Genomic DNA, 24351 nt, shown 5'->3' with positions numbered 1-24351 from the left:
TGGTCTCGATCTCCTGACCTCGTGATCCGCCCGTCTCGGCCTCCCAAAGTGCTGGGATTACAGGCTTGAGCCACCGCGCCCGGCCCGCTCTTAACCATTTTTAAGCATACAATTTAGGTGTTAAGTATATTTACATTGTTGTAAAACAGATCTCCAGAACTTCTTCATCTTATAGAACTGAAACTCTACACACATTAAGCAACTCTCTTTGTCTCCTCCCAAAGCCCCTGGTAATCATCATCCTACTTGCCATATCTGTGAATTTAACTCTTTGGATACCTCATATAAGTACCACCCCTTTGTGACTGCTTTATTTCACTTAGCACAATATCCTCAAGGTTCATACACACTGTAGCATGTAACAGGACTTCTTTCCTTTTGAAGGCTGCATAATATCCCACTGGGTGTATATACCACATTTTGTTTATCTATTCATCTGTCAATGGACACTTGAGTTGCTTCCACCTTTTGGCACTTGTGAATGGCGCTATTATAAACATTGGTGTGTACTGTTTTTTGTTGTTTCTTGAGATAGGGTCCCACTCTGTCACACAGGCTGGAGTGCAGTGGTACAATCTCAGCTCACTGCAACCTCAGCCTCCTCCTGGGCTCCAGTGATCCTCCCACCTCAGCCTCCCAAGTAGCTGGGACCATAGGCATGCACTGCCATGCCTAGATAAATTTTTGTATTTTTGGTAAAGACAGGGTTTTGCCATGTTGCCCAGGCTGGTCTCGAACTCCCGAGCTCAACTGATCTGCCTACCTCGGCCACCCAAAGTGCTAGGACTACAGGTGTGTGCCACCATGCCTGGCTAATTTTTGCAATTTTAGTAGAGATGGGGTTTCACCATGTTAGCCAGGCTAGTCTTGATGGTCCCGCCTTGGACTCCAAAGTGTTGGGATTACAAGCATGAGCCACTGCACCCAGCCCCCCCCCTTTTTTTTTTTCAAATGAGCAAAAGATATGAGCAAATACTTCACCAAAGAAGATATATGGGGCCAGGCTCAGTGGCTCAAGCCTGTAATCCCAGCACTTTGGGAGGCCGAGACGGGCGGATCACGAGGTCAGCAGATTGAGACCATCCTGGCTAACACAGTGAAACCCCGTCTCTACTAAAAAAAATACAAAAAACTAGCCGGGCATGGTGGCGGGCGCCTGTAGTCCCAGCTACTAGGGAGGCTGAGGCAGGAGAATGGCGTAAACCCGGGAGGCAGAGCTTGCAATGAGCTTACATCCGGCCACTGCACTCCAGCCTGGGCGACAGAGCGAGACTCCATCTCAAAAAAAGAAAAAAAAAATAGAAGATATATGGATGGCAAATAAGGACAGGAAAAGATGCTCAACATCATTACTCATGCAAAGTTAAAAACACAATGAGGTAGCACTATATATCTACAAGCAAACAACAGCAACAACAAAAAACAAACAAAAAAACAAAAGTGGAGAATATCAAGTGCTGGCTACAATATGGAATGACGACAGCTCTCATGCATTGCTGGAGAGAATGTAAAACAGAACATCACTTTGAAAAATGGTTTGGTGGTTTCTTATACAGTTAAAACATACTTACCACAACACCCCAAAATCCCATTGCTACGCACATAGCCAAGTGAAATAAAAACCTGTGTTCATGCTGGGCACAGTGGCTCACACCTGTAATCTCAACACTTTGGGAGGCCGAGATGGGCAGATTTCTTGAGCCCAGGAGTTCAAGACCAGCCTGGGCAACATGGCGAAACCCTGTCTCTACTAAAATTACAAAAAGTAGCCGGGCGTAGTGGCATGTAGCTGTAGTCCCAGCTACTTGGGAGGCTGAGGTGGGAGGATTGTTTGAGCTCAGGAGGTCAAAGCTGCAGTAAGCCATAATTGTGCCACTGCACTCCACCGTGGGTGAAAGAGCAAGACCCTATCTCAAGAAAAAACAAAAACGAAAAAAACCCTGTATTCACTAATGTACAAGAATGTTAATAGGAGATTTATCATTGCTAAAAACTGGAAACCTTCCAAATGTCCTTAACCTGATAAATGGACAAACTAAGATGGCAATTCATACAGTGAAATATTACTCTGTAATAAAAAGGAAGGAACTACTGATACATGCAATGACATGGATGAATTTCAAATGAAATACTATATGAAAGAAGCCAGACTCAAAAGGTTTTATGATTCCATCTATAAGATATTCTGGAAAAGGCAAAACCATGAGGACAGAAAACAGATCAGTGGTTGCTCGGGGTTGTGAGTAGACGGAGGAGTTGACCTCATAGGAACACAAGGGAAATTTTTTGGATAGTGAAACTCTTCTATATCTTGATTTCTGTGATAATTACACTACTATATGCATTTGTCAAAACTCAAAACTGTACATTTAAAAGGGTGGTTTTTGCCATGGATGTAAATTATGCCTCAAAAGGGTTAATAAAAAACACGTTTTTTTCACCAGAAGTTTATATAAAATAGAGCACTGAAACATGCGATCTCCTACTGTTTGCTGTGTTTCAGTTGTTGAAAATTTTCACTTTCCTATTTGTGCCCTCCTGGTTAACATTTTTATTCCCTTGGCAGATTTGGACATTCACAGGTATCTTCTCTTATCTTGTTGCTGTAGCTACAAGGGGTTATCTCATTTGACTATACATGTGGCCCCGCTGAGCAGGTATGTCAGACTTTTATAAAATATCTCCCCAGCTCCAACTCTTTCCTTTCCTCATTGAAAAGCATATTTATTCATCTACTAATGAGTGCTAAAACCACTGGGGCAGCTCTTTACTCTTGGAAAATTCTACATTCTACATTCTCAGGAAGTTGGTGAAGCCAGGCAGATGCAAACCACACTAGGGTACCCTGAGCACATCTAGCCAACGTAAAGTCTATTAGAGAGTTCTTTTGTAAGGCTGCCAAGCTCCTAAAAAAAAGAGATGGGTCTTGATGGGACAACTGAAACCTGCTGTTGCATGGGCAACTGACTTGATGCTAAAGCTATTACAATGAGAGAGAAGAGATACTTTAAAAACCTGGGTCCTTGCAGACATTGTTGAGCAACTGATCATACCATTCTAGAACTGTCATATAATTTTCCTACTCTTTAAGATAGTTTTAAGTCCGAGTTTTCTGATACTTGCCACTGAAAACATCCTACTAATACAAGGCCCTACTTGCACTGCCTAAGACATTATAGCAAAGGTTCTCTTACAAAGTTCTCTTAAAAGTTTTCCTTCACTGCTCTAAAAAATAAAGTATACTAGAAAAAAAATATTTTCCTCCCAGGTAATCCTTCTTTTCCACTGCTGCTTCTATTCTTTCTCCTGGTACTTGTTCCAAATCCTCTCCACTTTTCTCATGATACAAGAGTCCCAAGGAGAGGTTGGGGTTTTCACAATTAATCTCATCACAAAGGATGAAGCAAACTAATCTACAGTGACAGAGGCAAATCAGTGGTTGCCCAAGGATGAGGCACTGTGGGTGAAGGAGGTGAAGAAGACATGAGAGGATTCTAAACAGATACAAAGAAACTTGGGAGGTGATGGATACGGTTATTATCCTGATCATTGTGATGGTTTCACATACATACACATATGTCAAGACTCATTAAAATTTGTATAATTAAAATGTGTGCAGTTTACATATCAATTATACTTCAATAAAGCTAATAAATTTGGGTTTTAAAAATAAGACAGTTTTACTGAGTGGCTGTTTCTGTGCAATCTACAGAGGTTTTTCCTTAACCTTTATACTACAGGTAGAATTAACTAGGCCCTTATCCCAAACTTATGGGGACATATGACTTCTTTCAGAAATAAGTTATACTTGCTATAGCTGGAGACTACATTTCAGTGAGCCAATCACCAAAAGATTTCCACAAAAAGATTTTTATCTAATGCCCACTTCCACTTGTAAGTTATGCTAAAAATACATAGGTACACTAAGATTCCTTAAAATCCTGGACATCCTCAAATTACACAGTGTTCTGGAATCCAAGTTCTTTTATTTGCTGCTGTCAATTCCCACCCACTCTTTCACCTCCTTCTCCCTGGCATTCAATGAATCCACAAGCCTCTCTATTCTCTCTCTCTCTCACACAAACAGCAACAAAGGGCTACTAACCAGCTTTATACTGAGATGAAATCTGAATTCCTAAAGGCAAATAAGGCCCCAACATATCTTCCTATTGCCTGAGAAGAGGAAGCTACTATATTTCTGTGCCACACAAGGCACCAAACAACTAGAGGAGAATCTTTCATAGTTTTTTCCTCTTATATGCCAAAAGCTAGACAAACGGTGGAGAGAGGAGTAAAAAGAAAAGGCAGCTTACCCATGGAGTAGAGGTTGTCAAAGCTCTGGTGCATGCGGATAATCTCATAGTAAAGTTCATCATAGCTGCTGGGGGTTGGCAGAAATGTGTCGCCATATGTGATAAACATATTAAATAGGTTCACAATCTAAAAAAGAAGGAAAGGCCCACATATAGGCATCAGGCTATGAAGACTAGAAATTATCAGTGGTGTGCTGTAGCCAGCTCTTACTGTCGTGCAAGAGTTGACTGTAAAATTTTCATGAATTTTGCAAGCCAGTTATTAAACACAGCCATTATTAAAAATTCACTCATATAAACTTAAAATTAAATAAATTATATTAAAATGAAAGTAATAAATACTAAAAACTTAACACTTCCTAATTATTTTCTACCTTTTACTATAACCTATGCTCTAGAGATTTATAATTATTATATCTGTGTGGTGGAAATGTCATATAATGGTGTGCTACTGCACATTGCTTCCCAACTCTGCATGACTCTGATATCACATTGATAGCTTGAAATTGGCCATGGTGGGTGTAGCTCTACAATGAAAATCAGCAAATGCTATGAATCAAGACTTTTTTTCCCTCTAATGTTGAACATTTAAGAACACATTGTATAATATCCTAAGAAGATAGTCAAACTGCACAATGGCCTCCTTCTATTCCAAATAACCAGCCGGATAAACAAGCATCTGTAATGTCCCTCAGAAACCAAGTGCAGCCATGATGGAACCTTCAGAGGGTCTGCTATTTACCAACATAGAGACCACAGTAGTATACAGTAGTCTCTCAGTTGGGACCAAGGCTCACGATTCATACACAGAGATCTAACCTATACCCACCCCTGCCAGATATCTTTTCACAAAGGAAAGAGAGTCATGCCAAAGACATAGGTGAGAGTGGGGACCACCAGTCCAGATTCTGATCCAAAAATATATATATATGTCTGGTTCCCTCTATGGCTTAGTCCCCGGACCACCAACTCCTGTTTCAAACCAGTTCATTTCTGCCTTAGCATATGGCTTCAGAAAAAGAAGTATTTGTTTTGATACTCACCATAAGGGCTAAAGTAAAAATGTTGTGTTTGGCCAAAAGTACAGTCTCGTTTGACATAAGGAACTTCAGCAGATTTATCAAGGCTTTAAAAAAAAAAAAAAGAAAAGACATCAACAAGCTATTCAAACTATGATTAATAAAATTAAATAAAAACAGACTAGCTCTAAAAAAATCCGGGGGGTTACAGTGAGTCTCAGCCACCAAGGTCTTTTAAAAAGCAGGTAAGGTAGGTATATTTGAGGAAAGCACTCACCTTCCCAAGCACGTGTCTGCTTATCTGCTCATGGAAGGTTGTTAAATATCTACTTCTTTTTGCCACTTCTTAAATAGCAATTAAGCTCAGAAATTTGACTATAAAACTGACATCTTGGCATTTCAAATTTACTCCCACATGGTGATTTCCCCATCAAACTTGCTCAATTTACAGCTGAAAATGAGGGTCCCCCTTCCACCCTCAGCTGCTAGCTTCTATTGTCACCAAGCTTTAGACATGTATCTGTTTCAGACATCATCGCTAAGAGGAATATGTATCCAATCTAACTGGTCACCAGACGTGGCAGCTATACTGTAGAACCTACAGCTGGGCTGCAGCTCTAGATGAGGAGAGCTCATAAAGAGAAAAAAAGCCCTTAACTGCTCTAACTATCCAAACAAAGTGAAGCTTGCGCTGACCGCTTGTGACCACGACAACATTTACTGAAATCTCTTTCTGCTTGGCAACTCTTAGTGAGGGGAGAGATTCCTAAAACCCAAGCAACCTCAGTAGAGACTGACTGCCAAGTCCCTAGGTTAACAGTGCAGCTTCAGACTATTTTGCAAATAAATATTAAGCACAAAAGAAGTTATCAGTTACCTTATATTCATTCACCTAGCACACTTTGTCCACAAAATGAGTCCCGCTTCTCTGCCCATCTCAGATAACGCTCCTGTACCTATCCCCCCTACTTGATGGGATACTATAAAAGGGGTTCAGTAGCTGCAGGCAATCTGTGGTTCTTCTGTCTTCTCCCTCTCAAACCCCCACCTTCCACAGACCCAAGAAAAGGCTCGACCTTTCTTTTTCTAGGACCATATCTGCTTCTTTGCCAGCAAAGAAGTTCATTCTCCCATGCTGTCAGAGTTTTGTGTGAAGTTTACTACTCTTAAAGAAGAGATGTGAGCTTTGATTTGGAACAGCAGGGAATGATGAGTAGGAGTGAGACTCTCCAGACTCTTGCTGCCTGCCACACAACACCCCTCACTCTCAATCCTTTAAAAGCACAGGTACAGTAAAGAAACAGCAGGCAAGGAAAGTACAAGAGGCTGGCTTCACCCACATTCTGTTTCTAAAGCCTGAATCTTCCCCTCAAATAGCAAAAAAGCCTTGCCAGGCATGAACGAGACAGGCATCTTCATTTATAAACTCTTTACCGCGGTCCCGATTTGAGTTATCTGGGGTTTCATAATGAAAAGGCAAATGATAGGCAGCTGGCCCTTCTAATGGTGTCTGTTAAGTGATCAAGTGATCTGTTGGACTGCGGGGAAAAAAAAGGTTCCATGGAGCCCATTCAGGATCACACAACCTGCTTAGCTCCTACCAGGAGCACAGGAATAAGGGGCCTAGCTAAAATCCACATAAAAATGACTAACCCAAACTTCCCTCCTTAAAGAAGGGAGCCACGTAGGGACTGCCCACCCCACCACCTAATCCCCAGAGCTTAGACAAGCCCTGTTAATGATATACTACCTGACAATCGGACTCTATAAACTCACAGAGGTGAGAGAAAGGATGGGCAGCATGCATGGCGCTCTGCAAAAAGTAATGGCTAGAGACAAAGCAGCTTTTGTACACATCCAATCAACAAGGGCTTTTGTCCCCAGCACACAGAGCACAGAGATGCAGCCTCAGCAGTGGCTATGTGGTAATTAAAGGGCAGAAAACCTGGAGAAAAGGATGCGGGAGCAGTGATTTATTGCCTCTGCTGCACTATAGCTAGTCTTGATCTCTGGGATTCAGAGTCCAGGATGACAAAGTGATAAATATTAGAGGAGGAAGATAGCAATTCTGGCACAGGCCAAGAGACAACATGTGTCCCAACAGCCACAGGCATTAGCGGAGCCAGAGTACTGAAAGGGAGAGTCCAGTACTGCAATACTCTGAGAGTCAGTGCCAGAGCGGCTTGCATTCTGCCCCTGAAAATGCAGGTCAGATATTCTGCTCCCCAAAGAACCAAGGTTTTCTCACCTGGAAGTAAGAATTCTCTACAGGGGCCAGGCGCAGCAGCTCACGCCTGTAATCCTAGCACTTTGGGAGGCCGAGGCAGGCAGATTGCCTGAGTTCAGGAGTTCGAGAACAGCCTGGGCAACAGGGTGAAACCCTGTCTCTACTAAAATACAAAAAATTAGCTTGGTGTGGCGGCATGAGCCTGTAGTCCCAGCTACTCGAGAGGCTGAGGCAGAAGAATTGCTTGAACCCAGGAGGCAGAGGTTGCAGTGAGCCGAGACCACGCCACTGCACTCCACCCTGGGTGACAGAGTGAGACTCCTTCTCCAAAAAAAAAAAAGAGAGAGAATTTTCTCTACAGGGAATTTAACAGGCAACTAAAATGAAGCCTCTGACATCACAGATGATAACTCTTCTTCAAAAGAGAATGTCCCAAATATCCCATGAAATAGTGCTTTTCTCCATCATCATCTCCCTGACTTCACACTCGCTATATCAACTGCTCAGTGTCCTATACACCACTACACACAGATTCTAGCCTCTGACCTGGTATGATGGGAGTTTTAAGTCTGTGAGGCTTTGACATAGCTGATTATAGATTTTTAGAGAAAATACCTTGGGTTATTTAATCCAATTTCCTCATTTTTTGATAAGAAAACTCCATGCCCCATTCCACCCCCACCCCAAACTAGCTGGTGACTAAGCTGGGACTAGAACCTGGTCTCCTGTTTAGTGTTCTTTCTACCATCCCATTAAGAAGATAAACAAGCCGAGTGCGGTGGCTCACACCTGTAATCCCAGCACTTTGGGAGGCCGAGGAGGGCAGATCATGAGGTCAGGAGTTCGAGACTATCCTGGCCAAGATGGTAAAACCCTGTCTCTACTAAAAAATACAAAAATTAGCCAGGCACGGTGGTGAGCACCTATAATCCCAGGTACTCGTGAGACTGAGGCAGGAGAATTGCTTGAACCTGGAAGGCGGAGTTTGCAGTGAGCCAAGATCAGGCCACAGCACTCTAGCCTGGGCGACAGAGCAAGACTCCGTCTCAAAAAAAAAAAAAAAAGATTGCCCCTTTCACAAGATGGCGCCGAAAGCGAAGAAGGAAGCTCCTGCCCCTTCTAAAGCCAAAGCCAAAGCAAAGGCTTTAAAGGCCAAGAAAGCAGTGTTGAAAGGTGTCCACAGCCACAAAAAAAAGAAGATCCGCACGTCACCCACCTTCCGGTGGCCCAAGACACTGCGACTCCGGAGGCAGCCCAAATATCCTCGGAAGAGCACCCCCAGGAGAAACAAGCTTGACCACTATGCTATCATCAAGTTTCCGCTGACCACTGAGTCTGCCATGAGGAAGATAGAAGACAACAACACACTTGTGTTCATTGTGGATGTTAAAGCCAACAAGCACCAGATTAAACAGGCTGTGAAGAAGCTCTATGACATTGATGTGGCCAAGGTCAACACCCTGATTCGGCCTGATGGAGAGAAAAAGGCATATGTTCGACTAGCTCCTGATTACGACGCTTTGGATGTTGCCAACAAAATTGGGATCATCTAAACTGAGTCCAGCTGCCTAATTCTAAATATATATATATATATCTTTTCAACATAAAAAAAAAAAAAACATTAAACAAATAAAGGTACGAAATCAAGTTGAATGTTAAAGTGGGGTTGCAGCTTACTATAAATGGTATGCTTAGACCTGCTGACCATACTGTTACCAGCACTTCTCTAGACTCTGGTTTATAACTTTCTCTACCTGTTAGCTGCTCTACGTCATTATCATGTATTTGGTCCCCATTTTCCCTTGGTCTTCAGCTACTTGTTAAAGTACAAGTATTTAATACCTCATTATTGCATTCCTGTCACTCACTGGCAGCACAACAAGACTCCCAGAAGCTTTGCTCAGCAAGGGCCGCCTCAGCAGGGCTCTCTGCCAGCTCCTTGGCCTGCTCTCTGCTGTCTTATCTATATCTCAGCTCTCACCTCCACCTCTCTATCCCTTGTGGCTGCTTTCTCTCTCTTTTTTTTTAAGCACATAACTATCAACTAAAACTGTTTCTAATTCCCTCAGTCAGTGTTGCCTTCTTCAAAATTAGATATTGCCAATGGAAGATGACTGGATATGGCCATTAAAGGGAGCCAAGATCCCCTTTCTTTAGGCCCAAAACAAAAAAAAAAAAAATGGATATAAACAATAACCAGGTTTATTTATAAACTATTATAGACTGAGTTTTGCACAGGGTTTATGCCAAAAAAGACAGGTTTAGGCCAAAGAAGAAAATGCTCTGTGTCAGGGGCAGTTTCAAGGACAGCAGAGAACTGGCACTCAGAATCTCAGTGCCAACCCACAGCTCATGCTGGCAGGCTCCTGACTCACCCCCTCTACATACACACACATTTTTAGAAAACTGGCCTTGATCCACTTGTCCACTTGATGCCATCTGGGCACATGACCAGCCAAATTGTTCCAAGGACACTCACAGAAGTAGCAGTATATACAGGGAAGAGTTAAGATAACTAAAAAATAAGGGGATGATTGCCTAAACATAGTATTGTTAATCAGTCATACATCTGTAAGACTTTGCAATCAGGTACAGTAAATGTTGTCGTCATTATGAAGATATGAGGGACAAGATGTACCATTTAATTTAATCCTTCACTTTATCATGTTTCTCATTGTTAAATAATAGTTTCCAAAATGAAGTGAGGGATAAAGGGCTAACACGAGATTCTTCACCAAAAGCCTGACTCCTGGTCTGAGAGATTTCCAACGAAGCATGACCTTATGGTATAGAAACTTAATACTGTGTAAACAGCTTTACCCACTAGGTGAGCAATGGCTGCTCACTCCCTCAAAAGAGAATGGCATGGCTTGTTGCAGAGAATATCCTTTTGGACAAAGGCAAGCTTGGTAGTTGAGGCCTTCCAGACCTTAAGAGATAATGCCCAAGGGCCCATATTCCACATCCCTTGGAATGGGCTGTTCCAAAATACCAATGCCAAGAGATATACCACAGAGGAATGCATAATTTCCTCCAGAAGAGTGACAACAACTACAAGTTAATAACTGTGCCCAGAAGCTCACACAGAGCATCTCAATCTTTCCTTTTTTTCTAATACCCTCTATCTGATACCTTAAAAAGAGACATTTAACTACAGAAATCACCTTCCTCAAGCTACATTCACCTCTTTTCAAAGTGAGAAACACCATGGTCATAAGTGGCAGGAAAGGTAACACTTATTAGGTGCCTGCTAGGTGCTAGATATAATGTAAAGCACTTAAAGTATATTCTTCTCACTGAATCCTCTTAACAATCTGATGAAGTAGGTATTATTGTTCCCATTCTATGGATGAGCAAATCAAAATTCAGATAAGTTAAATAAATTACCCAAAGCCAATATACTGGTTGGAGCTAAACTGTATTAAGGACAAATCATGCTGGGGAGAAGAAGGTCTCTGAACTCCCACTGCTGAGGTCTATGAAACTACTGGATCCACCGAAACTTCAATTTAAAAAACATTTGTTGGGGATACAGGAGCTATCTAGGGCCAATATCTATATTTGCCACCAAAAACCATACTTTGATCACAATTCCACTGAGTAGCCCCTCACATATCAAAGGGACCAAAGGAAAAATCCTATAAGCTCAGAGTACATCTCTTTTTCTCTTTCTTTCTTTTTTTTTTTTTTTTTGAGACAGAGCTCAACTCTGTTGCCCAGACTGAAGTGCAGTGGTGTGATCTTGGCCCACTGCAACCTCTTCCCAGGTTCAAGAGATTTTCCTGCCTTAGCCTCCCAGATAGCTGGGATTACAGGCACCCATCACCATGCCCAGCTAAGTTTTGCTTTTTTTTTTTTTGAGTCGAAGTCCCGCTCTGTTGCCCAGGCTGGAGTGCTGTGGCGTGATCTCGGCTCATTGCAAGCTCTGCCTCCTGGGTTCACACTATTCTCCTGCCTCAGCCTCCCGAGTAGCTGGGACTGCAGGCGCCCACCACCACGTCTGGCTAATTTTTTGTATTTTTAGTAGAGACGGGGTTTCACCGTGTTAGCCAGGATGGTCTCGATCTGACCTCGTGATGCACCCGCCTTGGCCTCCCAAAGTGCTGGGATTACAGGCGTGAGCCACCACGCCCGGCAATTTTTGCATTTTTAATAAAGACAAGGTTTTGCCACATTGGCCAGGTTGGTCTCAAACTCCTGACCTCAAGTGATCTGCCCACCTTGGCCTCCCAAAGTGCTAGGATTACAGGCATGAGCCACCACACCTGGCCAGCTCAGAGTACATCTCTCTAAATGTCTCAGGACTTCACTCCGCTGGCCTAAGATAATTAAACCCACACAGTCTCAAAAAAACAAGAGACTGCAGGAATTCAAACAAGTATTTGTACACCCATGTTTACAGCAGCATCATTCACAACAGCCAAAAGGTGGAAGCAACCCAAATGTCCATCAACAGATGAATGAATAAACAAAATATGGTATTTACATATGGCAGAATATTATTCAGCCTTAAAAAGGAAGAAAATTCTGACAACACAGATGAACCTTGAAGATATTATTCTAAGTGAAATAAACCAGTTACAAAAGGACAAATGCTGTTTAATTCTACTTAAATGAAATACCCAGAGTAATCAAATTCAGAGTTAGTGGTTGCGAGCGTCTGGCATGAGGGGGAATTAAGTATTATTGCTGGCCGGACACGGTGGCTCACACCTGTAATCCCAGCACTTTGGAGGCCAAGGCAGGTGGATTACTTGAGGTCAGAAGCTCGACACCAGCCTGCAACATGGTGAAACCCCGTCTTTACAAAAAAAAAAAAATTGGCCTGGCATGGTGGTGCATACCTATAGTCCCAGCTACTCGGGAGGCTGAGGCAGGAGAATCACTTGAACCCGGAGGCGGAAGTTGCAGTGAACCAAGATCGCACCACTGCACTCCCACCTGGGCAATAGAGTGAGACTCCATCTCAAAAAAAAGAAAGAAAAAAAGAGTTATTGTTTAATAAGTACTGAGTTTCAGTTTGGGAAGATAAAAAAAGCACTGGAAATGGAAGGTAGTAATGGTTGCACAATGTGAATATACTTAATGCCACTGAACTATATGGTTAAACATAGTTACAATGATAAATTTTACGTTTATTTTACCCCAATTAAAAAGAAAAACAAGATGTCAAGATTTTTCTTTCCACAGACACTCCCAAGAGCCTCACAAACACTCCAGTCTCACTTTCTGTAACCTCTGCATAACTGACTGGCTGACATTCACATCAAAGTACACCACACTGAGTACAGGGACAAATGTACAAAGACGCTTCCTCACTGATAGGGAAAAGGAAAGGAGCCAAATATACCAATCAACAGAGAGCCCATGGACTTGAGCAGGAACGCAAATTCAAAATGAACCCCGAGTAGCCTTCAAGGCAACACTATGGCAATCTTCAAAATAATCACCAAAGTTCACCATCCAAACTAACAACGCACTAAGTACCAACACTATCCTACAAAATCCTTAGAGACCCTGGGTTTGACTCCTAATTCTTGCTGTTTCATCTGTTATACTTAATTAGGCTCCAAGTACTCTTACTCTGCACCAAGTGAAGAATTGAGAAATTACTGCAGTAAAATATTTGAGGTATTATATTACACATTAAATATGTTTAAGTTGCAGGGAAGTGAGTGTTCAGTACACACTCATTTCTTCATTAGAAAGTCTTTCATATCAGGCCCCTTGAAAACTTAGTTTCTTGGCTCTTTTTCAGGAACTCCAAATTGGCTACAACTGCTGTCTCTTTGGACTGTACTAGAGGCAACCAGTCTCACACTCAGCTTCAGTCCATGTTCCCTTCCCTGGGGAGCCCTGTGCATCATATTTGGTGGAACAGTATGACAACAGTGTGTTAGTGTGTAGAGTTTTGACTTTTCTGCATGCAGATGGAGGTGGAATACAGAAGACTGTGCAGGTTCTGGGAAGCTGAGCCAGGACCAGGCACTCTGATGGTTCCCTAAGTCCCACGTGAATTCCCAGAGGCAGAGGCAGCCAATATAATTTTTTTTTCTTTTTTCTTTTTTTTTTTTTTTGAGACAGAGTCTCACTCTGTCATCCAGGCTGGAGTGCAGTGGCACAATCCCAGCTCACTGCAACCTCCACCTCCCTGGTTCAAGAGATTCTTGTGCCTCAGCCTCCCAAGTATCTGGGATTGCAGGCATACACCACCACACCTGGCTAATTTTTGGTTAGGGAGTTTTGTTTTGTTTTGTTTTTTTTGAGACAGGCTGGAGTGCAACGGCGTGATCTTGGCTCACTGCAACCTCTGCCTCCTGGGTTCAAGCAATTCTTCTGCCTCAGCCTCCCAAGTAGCTGAGATTACAGGCACCCACCACCACGCCCGGCTAATTTGTGTATTTTTAGTAGAGATGGGGTTCTACCAGGCTGGTCTCGCGCTCCTGACCTCAGGTGATCTGCCAGCCTTGGCCTCCCAAAGTGCTGGGATTACAGGTGTGAGCCCCTGTGCCCAGCCCATCCTAATTTTCAAATAGAAAGAGTTGAATACAATCCATCTGAGAATCCTGCCACCTTACACAGCTCCTCAACACACACCGCACAAGGAACCTTTTTTTCAGAACTGTTCCTAGCATTAATACACAATGAGGACTTTCCCAGAATTTTTTCTATCCTGCTTTGAATTCAGGAGGAGGAAAAAAAGGTAGCAGCAAATTGTGTTGCCATGTAGGAGTAGAATGAATAATGGATATGGGAACTTCTCCAGGACTAAAACCTGTCCCCCACATTAAGGTAAACCAGGTGCACAGAGGAACAAGCCAACCACAGGAAGACACAATTAAGTGGTAGCTCAGGTGCCTGCCTCAAAGAAGCAGAGGGGAGGCTTAATTACAAAATGAAGTGAACGACATTTAAATAAGATTAAAAACAGGAAGGAGACAGCCTCCAGGAGAGCACAAATAAATGTCTCCAAAGAATCAGGTCAGAGAAAGCTGTCTATTTGAGCAGCTTTTACATGCTATGAAGACAAAGAGCAAAGACAACACTCATCCAGACTCGATTTTGTGGCCTGGCATGGAGCTAGAATTAGGTACCACAGAACCCAGATCAAAACCTGTTCATTAGGAGAGATGGATAATTTCATAGTGACTGATAAAAGAATAATATTACCATCTCAGTTGCTTAGGACAGAAGTCAAGAAACTCAAAGGACAGGATGAAAATAGCACTAGTGTAACAAGCTAATGCCACCAAAACCCTGGAGGCACTATAAACTCTAGCCAATTCCAGCATCTCCAGACAAAATCACCAATTACCCAGGGACATTGCCAGCAATCAGCAAGCTCACTGTCAATCAGCAGAGTGGTGCAGGAGCGAATCTGAAGTCAAAACCTGCCAGTAGAATAATTTAAAAACAGCCAGGCGCGGTGGCTCACGCCTGTAATCCCAACACTTTGGGAGGCCAAGGTTGGTGGATCACAAAGTGAGGAGTTCAAGACCAGCCTGGTCACCACAGTAGAAGACCATCTCTACTGAAAATACAAAAATTAGCCAGGCATGGTGGTGTGCGCCTGTATTCCCAGCTACTTGGGTGGCTGAGGCAGGAGAATTGCTTGAACCCGGGAGGCAGAGGTTGCAGTGAGCTGAGATTGCGCTACGGCACTCCAGCCTGGGCTACAGGGCAAGACTCCGTTGTGGGGGGAGCAGGGGGAACAACTCTAGGTGGCTTTTCAGAATAAAGGCATCTGTCTGGCTGCAAGCCTAAGCACCTCACTGACACAGAGGCCAAAGAATCAAACAAGAAAATGAAATGGCTCTGGCTGTATGCTATCAGCCTCTCCAGGTGAACAGAGCACACAAGTCAGTATGTCAGCAGCCTGCACTGACTAAAGGTTCCACATTCCTCTAAATGAGTCAGAAATGGAACAAATCCTTTCTTTAAATGGAAATCTGCTTCCATCCTTACCATTTTCCTTGCAGTCAATGTGTATCTGCTGGAAAAAAAATAAGTAAGGTTCTCAACCATCTTCCATTCCCCATTTTCTTGCAGATAATGCAAACCTCACAATTAGCACCCACCCTCTTCTTTTTCACGAAAATGAGTTTCTACATGAAAGTTCCCAGATCCTAGACTTTGGGAAATGTAGGGTCCCTGTGCAGCTGCCTCTAACCAAGCATGCTCAGGAGCCACTGCCTTCTTCTCGGGCCCTATACCAACTGCTCCTTTCCCCCCAACGTTTCCCTAATGAGTGATAGCCAAAATCACCCTTTAAGAAATATAAAAGTCAATGAGACCATATCTCAGTGGAGCCATCTGACACAGAACCAATAACTTTACTTTTTGCCAAAATGAGGTAGGACCAATAACAGACTTGTCTTGCTCCCTTGAGATCCAGAGAAGGATGATACCTTATGAGACCACATGATATGTCCCTTTGAAACTAGTATAGGCAGAGTAACCAAAAGCACAGCTAATCCTTCCCCTGTCCCTTTTACTTGACAAAATGCTCATGGGCGTATGAGAGTTGACGTTTTTCTGGATAGGAAGTGACTGCATGCACAGAAAAAAGAACAAAGTGATCTCTTGCTCTTTTGGGGGCTTTTACATGGGAATCTTTTTCTCCCTGTAACAGGCTAAACCTGTTAGAGATTCTTATCTTTTGCTTCTGCCAAGTTTCTGAGGGGATGAGAGAAAGATTCAAAATAGTGTAAATTTTGGATTCAGCCAAATGTAGTGATTTGAAAGGGAAAAAAAGATTCCTGGCATTCCTTTTTAGTCCTTGGGCTTTCTATACTGCTGTAGAGAATATTTCATAACTACATTATAGAACCCGAAAGATACCTTCTAATGCCCCTGAATTAGAACATTCTAACTTTGAGAAGAATTGATTACCCATAGAGGAAAAAAGCCTCTCTATTTTTGCATATAGAAGCTAGAGCAGTCTTAATTAGGCACATCAGTCTAGAATATATCTTGTGACATATTTGCCTAAATCAGAGAAAATTTAGCGGAATGAGGAACAGCAATTTTAAAAACAAGATAGAAATAGCAGCTGCCAAAATTCCCCTTCCCATCTACTCTAGTTTTTACTGCTATGTTCTTTCCCGCCTGGATACTCTCTTCAAAACTAAAAGAAGCAATGTTGTAGAGTTATATAAGATGTCATCATTGGAGGAAGCTGGGTGAAGGGTACATGAAACTCTACATACTATTTTTACAACTTCCTGTAAGTCTATAATTACATCAAAATTAAAAGTTTAAAAAAGAAACTAAACTAAAAGAAGAACACAATGAAAAGTTCAAAGGATAGTTTCTCAAAATCAAGAGGGGCTGCTGAACTATCAAAGCTACATCTACACAAGAACTGCCAGATAAATTTATGGCTTGAGTCAGCCTTTCTCTTGAAAAATTTCAGTCCTGCATGGCAACACTTAGAAGTAAAACAAGCTTCCAACAAAAGACTCTCAATTGCCAGTCTTGAGATGTACCTAACCAAGAAGTCATAGGCCTCTGCCAGTAATGGCAGAGCCAGCTGGATCTAGAACGCTGTGATACTCCCTGGGTTTTCCATTTTTCCCAGTAGATATGTAAAAGGTCAGGCCATGTACAATTTCTCTCTTTTTCACAAAGCTGTGAATGCTTTGGATGTTACTTAGCACAGTGAAGCTGAACAGATTGTTCTGGGGGCTTAGGGGGCCTTTCTTCCTGCAGGGAGGCAAATGTTGCTTAGTGATCTGTGTCTGAGCATAGGAGTTAGGAACTCTAAGTTCTAATCATGACTCTGTTTAGTGTCTGGTTCCATGATCCTTAGCAAGTCACTTAACCCTTCTATATCTCTAATCCATTCCCCAACAAATGGGAATAAAAATAATGACTTATCACCGGGATGTGGGAGAGTGAAAGGGTAACAACTGTGATCCATATATAAATGTAGAATATAAAATGCCAGTATAAATCTGCCTTTAAATCAACCCATGTTTTCAGACGATGGAAAGTCATACTATTTAAATGTAGGCTGCCTCTCCAATGCCCCTTCTTCCTGCAGTGGAAGTAAAATAAGCTGAATCCATGAAGCTCTGTTCAAGTATTTCCCTCTCCAATAACTACATGCTTCTCTCTGTACATCCTGCTCATTCTTTGCTTAATGGTTTAGAAACCATCAAAGTTTCCATTTTTACTTGGTTAAAAGCAATCCATCCATCTGTGGGTAAGGAAGAATGAGAAAAACAAAATAAATTACTAACTACTCTCTTTCACATCAACAAATCAAATAAACTAAGGTGGATGGCTGGCCCTATCAAAGGTGATGATGTCAGCTCAACAGAAACATTAACGAGTTACATCCTACTATTATTATTATTATTTGGCTCAAACACAACATTGTGCTACTTTTAAAGAATGTAGACCCGTCATTAATGAAAATCCTACATATCCATTCATCCACTTATTTGTTCATCCAAATGTTATCTGAGTTCCTATTAAAAAGCTAAGCAGGCCAGGTGATATGGCGCATGCCTATAATCCCAACAATTTGGGAGGCCAAGGCAGGCAGATTACTTGAGTTCAGGACTTCAAGACCACCTGGGCAACATGATGAAACCCCATCTCTAAAAAAAGGAAAATACAAAAATAAGCCAGGCATGTTGGTACGCATCTGTAGTCCCAGCTCTTTGGGCTGCTAAGGTGGGAGGACCCATTGGGCCCAGAAGGTGGAGACTGCAATAAGCCATGATTGTGCCACTACACTCCAACCTGGGCAAGACCCTGTTTCAAAAAATAAATAAATAAATAGCCCAGTAGTCTGCTAGAGATGTAACAATGAGTAAAAAACAGGCCTTGCCCTCCAGGAACTTTTTTGAGAGGAAATACAGACATTTAAACAAATCATTGTAAAAACATATGAAATTAGCATGGTGGCTTGCACCTATGGTCCCAGCTGCTCGGGAGGCTAAGTTGGGAGGATCACTTGAGCCCAGGAGACAGAGGCTGCAGTGAGCTGAGATCGTGGCACTGCACTCCAGCCTGGGCAACAGAATGAGATCCTGTCTCCAAAAAAAAAAAAAAAGCAAACATAGCGAAACAATGTGATATACTAAAATAGGGACCCAATATGCTATAGAAAACACTTCGAAAATAAGACATAGTGAACAACATGGTCTATAGCCTCAAGAAGTTCAAAGCAGATTGCTCATCTAAAATTCCCAGTAGGAACGCAATGTGACCGGTAAATAAAGAAAAATATTGGCCGGGCGCAGTGTCTCACACCTCTAATCCCAGCACTTTGGGAGACAGAGGAGGGCAGATCACCTGAGGTCAGAAGTTTGAGGCCAGCTTGACCAACATGGTAAAACTCCATCTTTACAAAAGTTAGCCTGGCATAATGGTGCGTGCCTTTAAGTCCCAGTTACTTGGGGCGGGGGCTGTGGTGGGAGGACTGTTGGAACTCGCAATCACACCACTGCTCTCCAGTCTAGGCAACAGAGTGAGACTCTTTCTCAAAAAAAAAAAAAAAAAATTACCTAGATACTAAGATGTTTTGTGAGAACAGGATTAATTAGGAGGCTATGGAACTTAAAACTAAGACAGGTTTTTGACACAAGATCATGGAGGTGCTTCAGAGGGTCCAGAAACTCCGAAACTATATGCAAAATATGCATGTGCAAATGGACATTTTTTCTGGATACAAAGATGACTGTAGCTTTCATTCTATTTTCAAAGGTAAAGAACTATTTCACTATGATCTTATTCCAAAACCCAGTTTTCTACCTCTATCAGCGGAGAGTTTTAAGATCTAATCTTTTACTTAGACTGGGAGATCTGGGTTGCCTAGACATCAGAGAAGAGCTTTCAAACTTTCTATAATGTGGTAGAAAACAGTGATTGCTCAAAACAGGGCAATGCAGAGCAACAGGACTATTTCCTTTCCATATTCTAGTTAAAATTAGGCTAAATATATTTTCCCACATACTCAGATATCATGGTGACAGGCATCATAGAAACAGACAGTGGCAGCAGGGAGTAGGTCAGGGCTCGTATCTGTAAAACCAACTAGGAAAAGTTTATCAGGCAAAATTGAACCCCCAGCTAATACAGCTGGCTCCTCGTCCATAAGATCATACCTGTGAATTCATTATGGGAATCCGGGGACCTCTGGCTACCTCCCCAATAATAATAAAGAGCTAGAGTCAAACAGCATAGAAATAAAAATCAGGCTGGGCGCGGTGGCTCAAGCCTGTAATCCCAACACTTTGGGAGGCCGAGACGGGCGGATCACGAGGTCAGGAGATAGAGACCATCCTGGCTAACACAGTGAAACCCCGTCTCTACTAAAAAAAACACAAAAAAACTAGCCGGGCATGGTGGCGGGCGCCTGTAGTCCCAGCTACTCAGGAGGCTGAGGCAGGAGAATGGCGTGAACCCGGGAGGCAGAGCTTGCAGTGAGCTGAGATCCGGCCACTGCACTCCAGCCTGGGTGACAGAGCAAGACTCCGTCTCAAAAACAAACAAACAAACAAACAAAAAAAGAAATAAAAATCAGCACTGAAGTACAGTGATACTAAAAACCCACATTACAAACTACATCTGGACCCTAGATGATTGCTTCCTAGATAACCAAGGGCTTTTGTGTGTCCAGTTTAATAACACATGCCTTACCAGTCTTACAAATAAAATTTCATTACAGTTTGTAGCTCATGTATGGCAAAGGATATATACACATAAGCATATCTGCCATGATGAGTTTCACATAGCTCCCTCAAATCCATAAGTCTAGAAGGCAAAGAATGAGTGAAAACATGGGCAATCCAACATATGAGGGGTAATGTCTGTCAAGTGGTAGGTGGATCCACCATAGACAAACTTGTATTCACAGAATGCAATATTATACACTATTACAGGCTCTGACTGCATGGGATGCAACACTGTGTTTTGCAGCTTTCCTTAACATTTGCTGCTCTGCATCTCACTGTACACTCCACATATGAACACATGGACCCAGGGTTCCAGGAGGGCTCACCCATCTACACAGGAAAAGGAGCTAATGTCACTTAGCAGAGAACTCCAGTACAAATGTCTAGATGCCTTTGCAACAAGCAATGGTCCATGCCTCTTTAAGGACACTCATATATACTTCCCCTCAACTCATCAAGGGCCTTAGACTGTCATGCAATCATTCCTGAGAATAGGACATAATTATAAATAGAGCTGAAAGTTCAGAAAGACTTAACGTCAACTGACCAACACAGAATAAAAAATGGCCTTCTTCTTCACCACTTCCTAGTAAGAAAAGTAAAATGCTGAGTCAGAAAAAATAAATATAAAAGACATTTTTAAATCTCTTTAAAAGATAATTGCTTGTTTAAGCAAAAATGACGGCAATGTATTCTAGAGTTTATGACATATGTAAAAAGTTAAATGCAAATGCATGACTATAATAACACAAAGAACAGTTCATACCAATAAAAGTATGGATTCATCAAGAGAACAGAGGATATAAAATCAGGATAGAAGGAGAATAACAGGAAGCCCTGAGCCCCAGGAAACAGACCAGAAAGAAGAATAGAAGGCAATGTGGACAAGACAATGGAATAGGATAATGAGGAAGAGGACAACAGATCATGAGAATGAGAGAAAAGTCACAGAGATCACAGAGGCCAGAAATAGAATAGCTAGGACAAAAAGGAAAGAAAATAGAATGAAAGAGAAAGTAAAACCAGAAGGGAATCAGAGGAGGCAGGCAGAAACAACTACTACTACCACCTTGTTTAGTACCACAATGTGTAATTTCATTCACGTTATAGACATACACCATTTGTACTTACTATAAATCCAACAACTGTACCAACATCTGAATATCTGCATCATTATTGTGTTTTCTCTTTAATCCTATGCTTTTAGAGCCTAATAATCTTACAACTATCCATAGGCAACAATAATAGTCCTTTATATTAAAAGGAGGTGCTGCTACCTAAGAAATTCTACTGTTGGTCATTTCCATCTCTTTCGATCTCTCTTTAACTCCCCTGACATTCTCTCCATCTCAAACTCTCACACAATCATACTCTCCTCTCCTGAAATATCAAAATGCCACTATTGCCACTTAGTGTTATTCTCCTACTCCCCCTTTACCACCATAGGCAGTAACTGCAAAAACTTGCTAATCCATTAATTAAAGATCTCTACTTCCCATTATGGGGGACTCAATTTAGAAAGCCAAATTGGGTTGGGAGGAAATCGTGTGTCACAACAAGTGAGATGAATTCCATGGAAGGGGGCTGGGTTACTGGCCTGTTTCTTATAAAGCCTCTGACACTAACATATCCTATTCTTCTGAAAATACAGAGCAGCTCTCCCATGGGTGGGCAACCTTTCATCACTGTAATCATCTGGAGAAGATTTTATTGTACCATCAGGTCTCAAAAGCCACAGGACCTAGCAGTAAGCAACTGCCTCAGGGAACATGTCTCCTCTGCTTTCCTGAAACCTCCAATTTAGTTACACAAAAGAAAGGGGTGGCAAGCCAGCATTAATTGTACCCTTAGCGAAGAGCCACTTTCCCCTGCATGGGTAGCAGTGACTTTACTGGACTACCAAATGTATACAAAGACAAAGTAAACACTGTAATTTGCTGTTTTGTCTCTGGCACAGGGGGAGTGGCACAAGTGACACTGTCTGTAAACAGTAATAATGCCAGATGTAACACAAAGAACAGAATTCCCGCATCTCCCCACTCCCGTCCCTATCCCTCCATCTCTCCCTATGGCATTCCTCCTGATTACTCATCCTGAGGAAACACACAGAAGCCTCCCTATAGTCCATATGTGGCTACCAAATGAAACCGAGTGAAAATCCAAGTTTGTACAGATTTCTCCTACCTCATTCTTACTCAAAGAAAGATTTATTGGAACACAAGAAATACTCAGTTGTTTTTATCAGTTGACAAAAAATATAGGGAGGGGAAGGAACAAGAGACAAAGAATAGACATGTGACACACCCAGGTCTGGATTGGAAAAAAGCTAAAATGTTAAAAAAAAAAAAAAAGACAAAAAGAGTAACTGAAAATAAAGGCATCCTAAACAAACCAAAAGGTTAAAAAACAAAAAATCCATCTTGAGCCCAGGCCTAGGGGCTCATAAAAGGTATAGAAAAAGAAGATGAGTTCAAGAGAGAAAGTTACCTGACCAGAGCTCCCGCCAGGTGTAATGCAGGCGTACCCGACACTTCTTCTGGTAGCAAAGCAGTTTGTGTACTACCTGGATGCAGCGTCTGTAACAGGGAAAGCAAACAATGAGGGTAAGCCTGAGAATATAGTGCAACTCATCACAGATCCCTTCTTAGTGAGCCGGCTTTGCTAAGGCCACTAAAGACACTGGATATGAATATGTATACGAGCAAAAAAATATGTAAAACTTCTGGCTGGGCACGGTGGCTCACACCTGTAATCCCAGCACTTTAGGAGGCCAAGGCAGGTGGATCATTTGAGGATAGGAGTTCAAGACCAGCCAGGCCAACATGGCGAAACCCCATCTGTACTAAAAGTACAAAAAAAGGCCTGGCACGGTGGCGCATGCCTGTAATCCCAACTGAGTGAACTTGAACTCAGTGAGCCAAGATCATGCCACTGCACTCCAGCCTGGGTGACAGAGTGAGATTACATCTCAAAAAAAAATTAAAAAAAAAAAATAGGCAGGGCACGGTGGTTCACGCCTGTAATCCCAGCACTTTGGGAGGCCGAGGTGGGCAGATCATGAGGTGAGGATATCAAGACCATTCTGGCTAACAAGGTGAAACCCCATCTCTACTAAAAATATACAAAAAATTAGCCAAGCGTGGTGGCGGGCACCTGTAGTCCCAGCTACTCAGGAGGCTGAGGCAGGAGAATGGCGTGAATCCAGGAGGTGGAGCTTGCAGTGAGCAAAGATTGCGCCACTGCACTCCAGCCTGGGTGACAGAGTGAGACCCCATCTCAAAAAAATAAAAATAAAAATAAAATAGCCAGGCGTGGTGGCACATGCCTGTAGTCTAAGCTACTCAGAAGGCTGAGGCAGGAGAATTGCTCGAACCTGGGAAGCAAAGGTTGCAGTGAACCAAGATCGTGCCACTGTACTCCAGCCTGGGTGACAGGGCAAGACTGTCCCAAAAAAAAAAAAAAAGAAAAAACTTCTGCCTTCTTCTAGTAGATTCATCAATATCTCTCTCTCTCTCTCTCTCTCTCTCTCTCTCTCACATACACACACACACACACACACACACAAATATCACATACTGCTTGTGCTACCCATTCCCCTTATCAATGGGTAGAGGGTGCTGTAACTACTTATAAGTCAACAATCAATTAGGCGCCACTGACATCTTTCCCTTGAGTACCTTTCCAGGGAAAAAGGATAAACCAGAGGGTCACAATTAAACTATTCCACTGAAAGCGGTATAGTGACATGGAATGCAAAAACACAAAATTAAAGACCTTAATTCTCTGTATCTATCTGAATGTGGTTTTTATTTAAATTAAATTTTTAATTAAATATATAATTTAAGATATCAGTCTTACTTATAAATAAAATCTATAAAAAAATTAACTGGGTATGGTGGCACATGCCTATAGTCCCAGCCACCCTGTAGGCATGCGCCACCATACCCAGCTAATTTTTTTGTACTTTTAGTACAGATGGGTTTCACCATGTTGGCCAGGCTGGTCTCGAACACCTGGCCTCAAGTGATCCACCTGCCTCGGCCTCCCCAAGTTCTGGGATTACAGGCACGAGCCACCGTGCTCAGCCAGAAGTTCTGTCTATT

The 24351-nt window shown here is 42.3% G+C and overlaps 2 protein-coding genes across 4 annotated transcripts in view; one reads left to right on the top strand and one right to left on the bottom strand.

Moving 5' to 3' along the window:
- ARMH3 (armadillo like helical domain containing 3) overlaps window positions 1-24351 on the bottom strand; it is a 230573-nt gene that overhangs the window by 117605 nt on the left and 88617 nt on the right. For all 3 annotated transcript variants that reach the window (XM_033184890.1, XM_033184899.1, XM_033184909.1), the window contains 3 exons: window positions 22736-22824; window positions 5357-5439; window positions 4314-4440 (listed from right to left, as the gene is read on the bottom strand). In XM_033184890.1, the coding sequence (XP_033040781.1) occupies window positions 4314-4440; window positions 5357-5439; window positions 22736-22824 (299 nt within the window). The remainder of the gene's footprint in view (window positions 1-4313; window positions 4441-5356; window positions 5440-22735; window positions 22825-24351) is intronic.
- Window positions 8642-9165, top strand: LOC117067880 (60S ribosomal protein L23a-like). The gene has a single exon (XM_033185011.1). It carries the CDS (start codon window positions 8642-8644, stop codon window positions 9110-9112), a length of 471 nt encoding a protein of 156 aa, XP_033040902.1. The 3' UTR covers window positions 9113-9165.

Source organism: Trachypithecus francoisi, unplaced genomic scaffold (assembly GCF_009764315.1).
Source record: "Trachypithecus francoisi isolate TF-2019V2 unplaced genomic scaffold, Tfra_2.0 Contig01579, whole genome shotgun sequence".
Taxonomy (NCBI): Eukaryota; Metazoa; Chordata; class Mammalia; order Primates; family Cercopithecidae; genus Trachypithecus; species Trachypithecus francoisi.
Note: the sequence above shows the minus strand (reverse complement) of the source record. Positions and strands in the feature narration are given on the sequence as shown.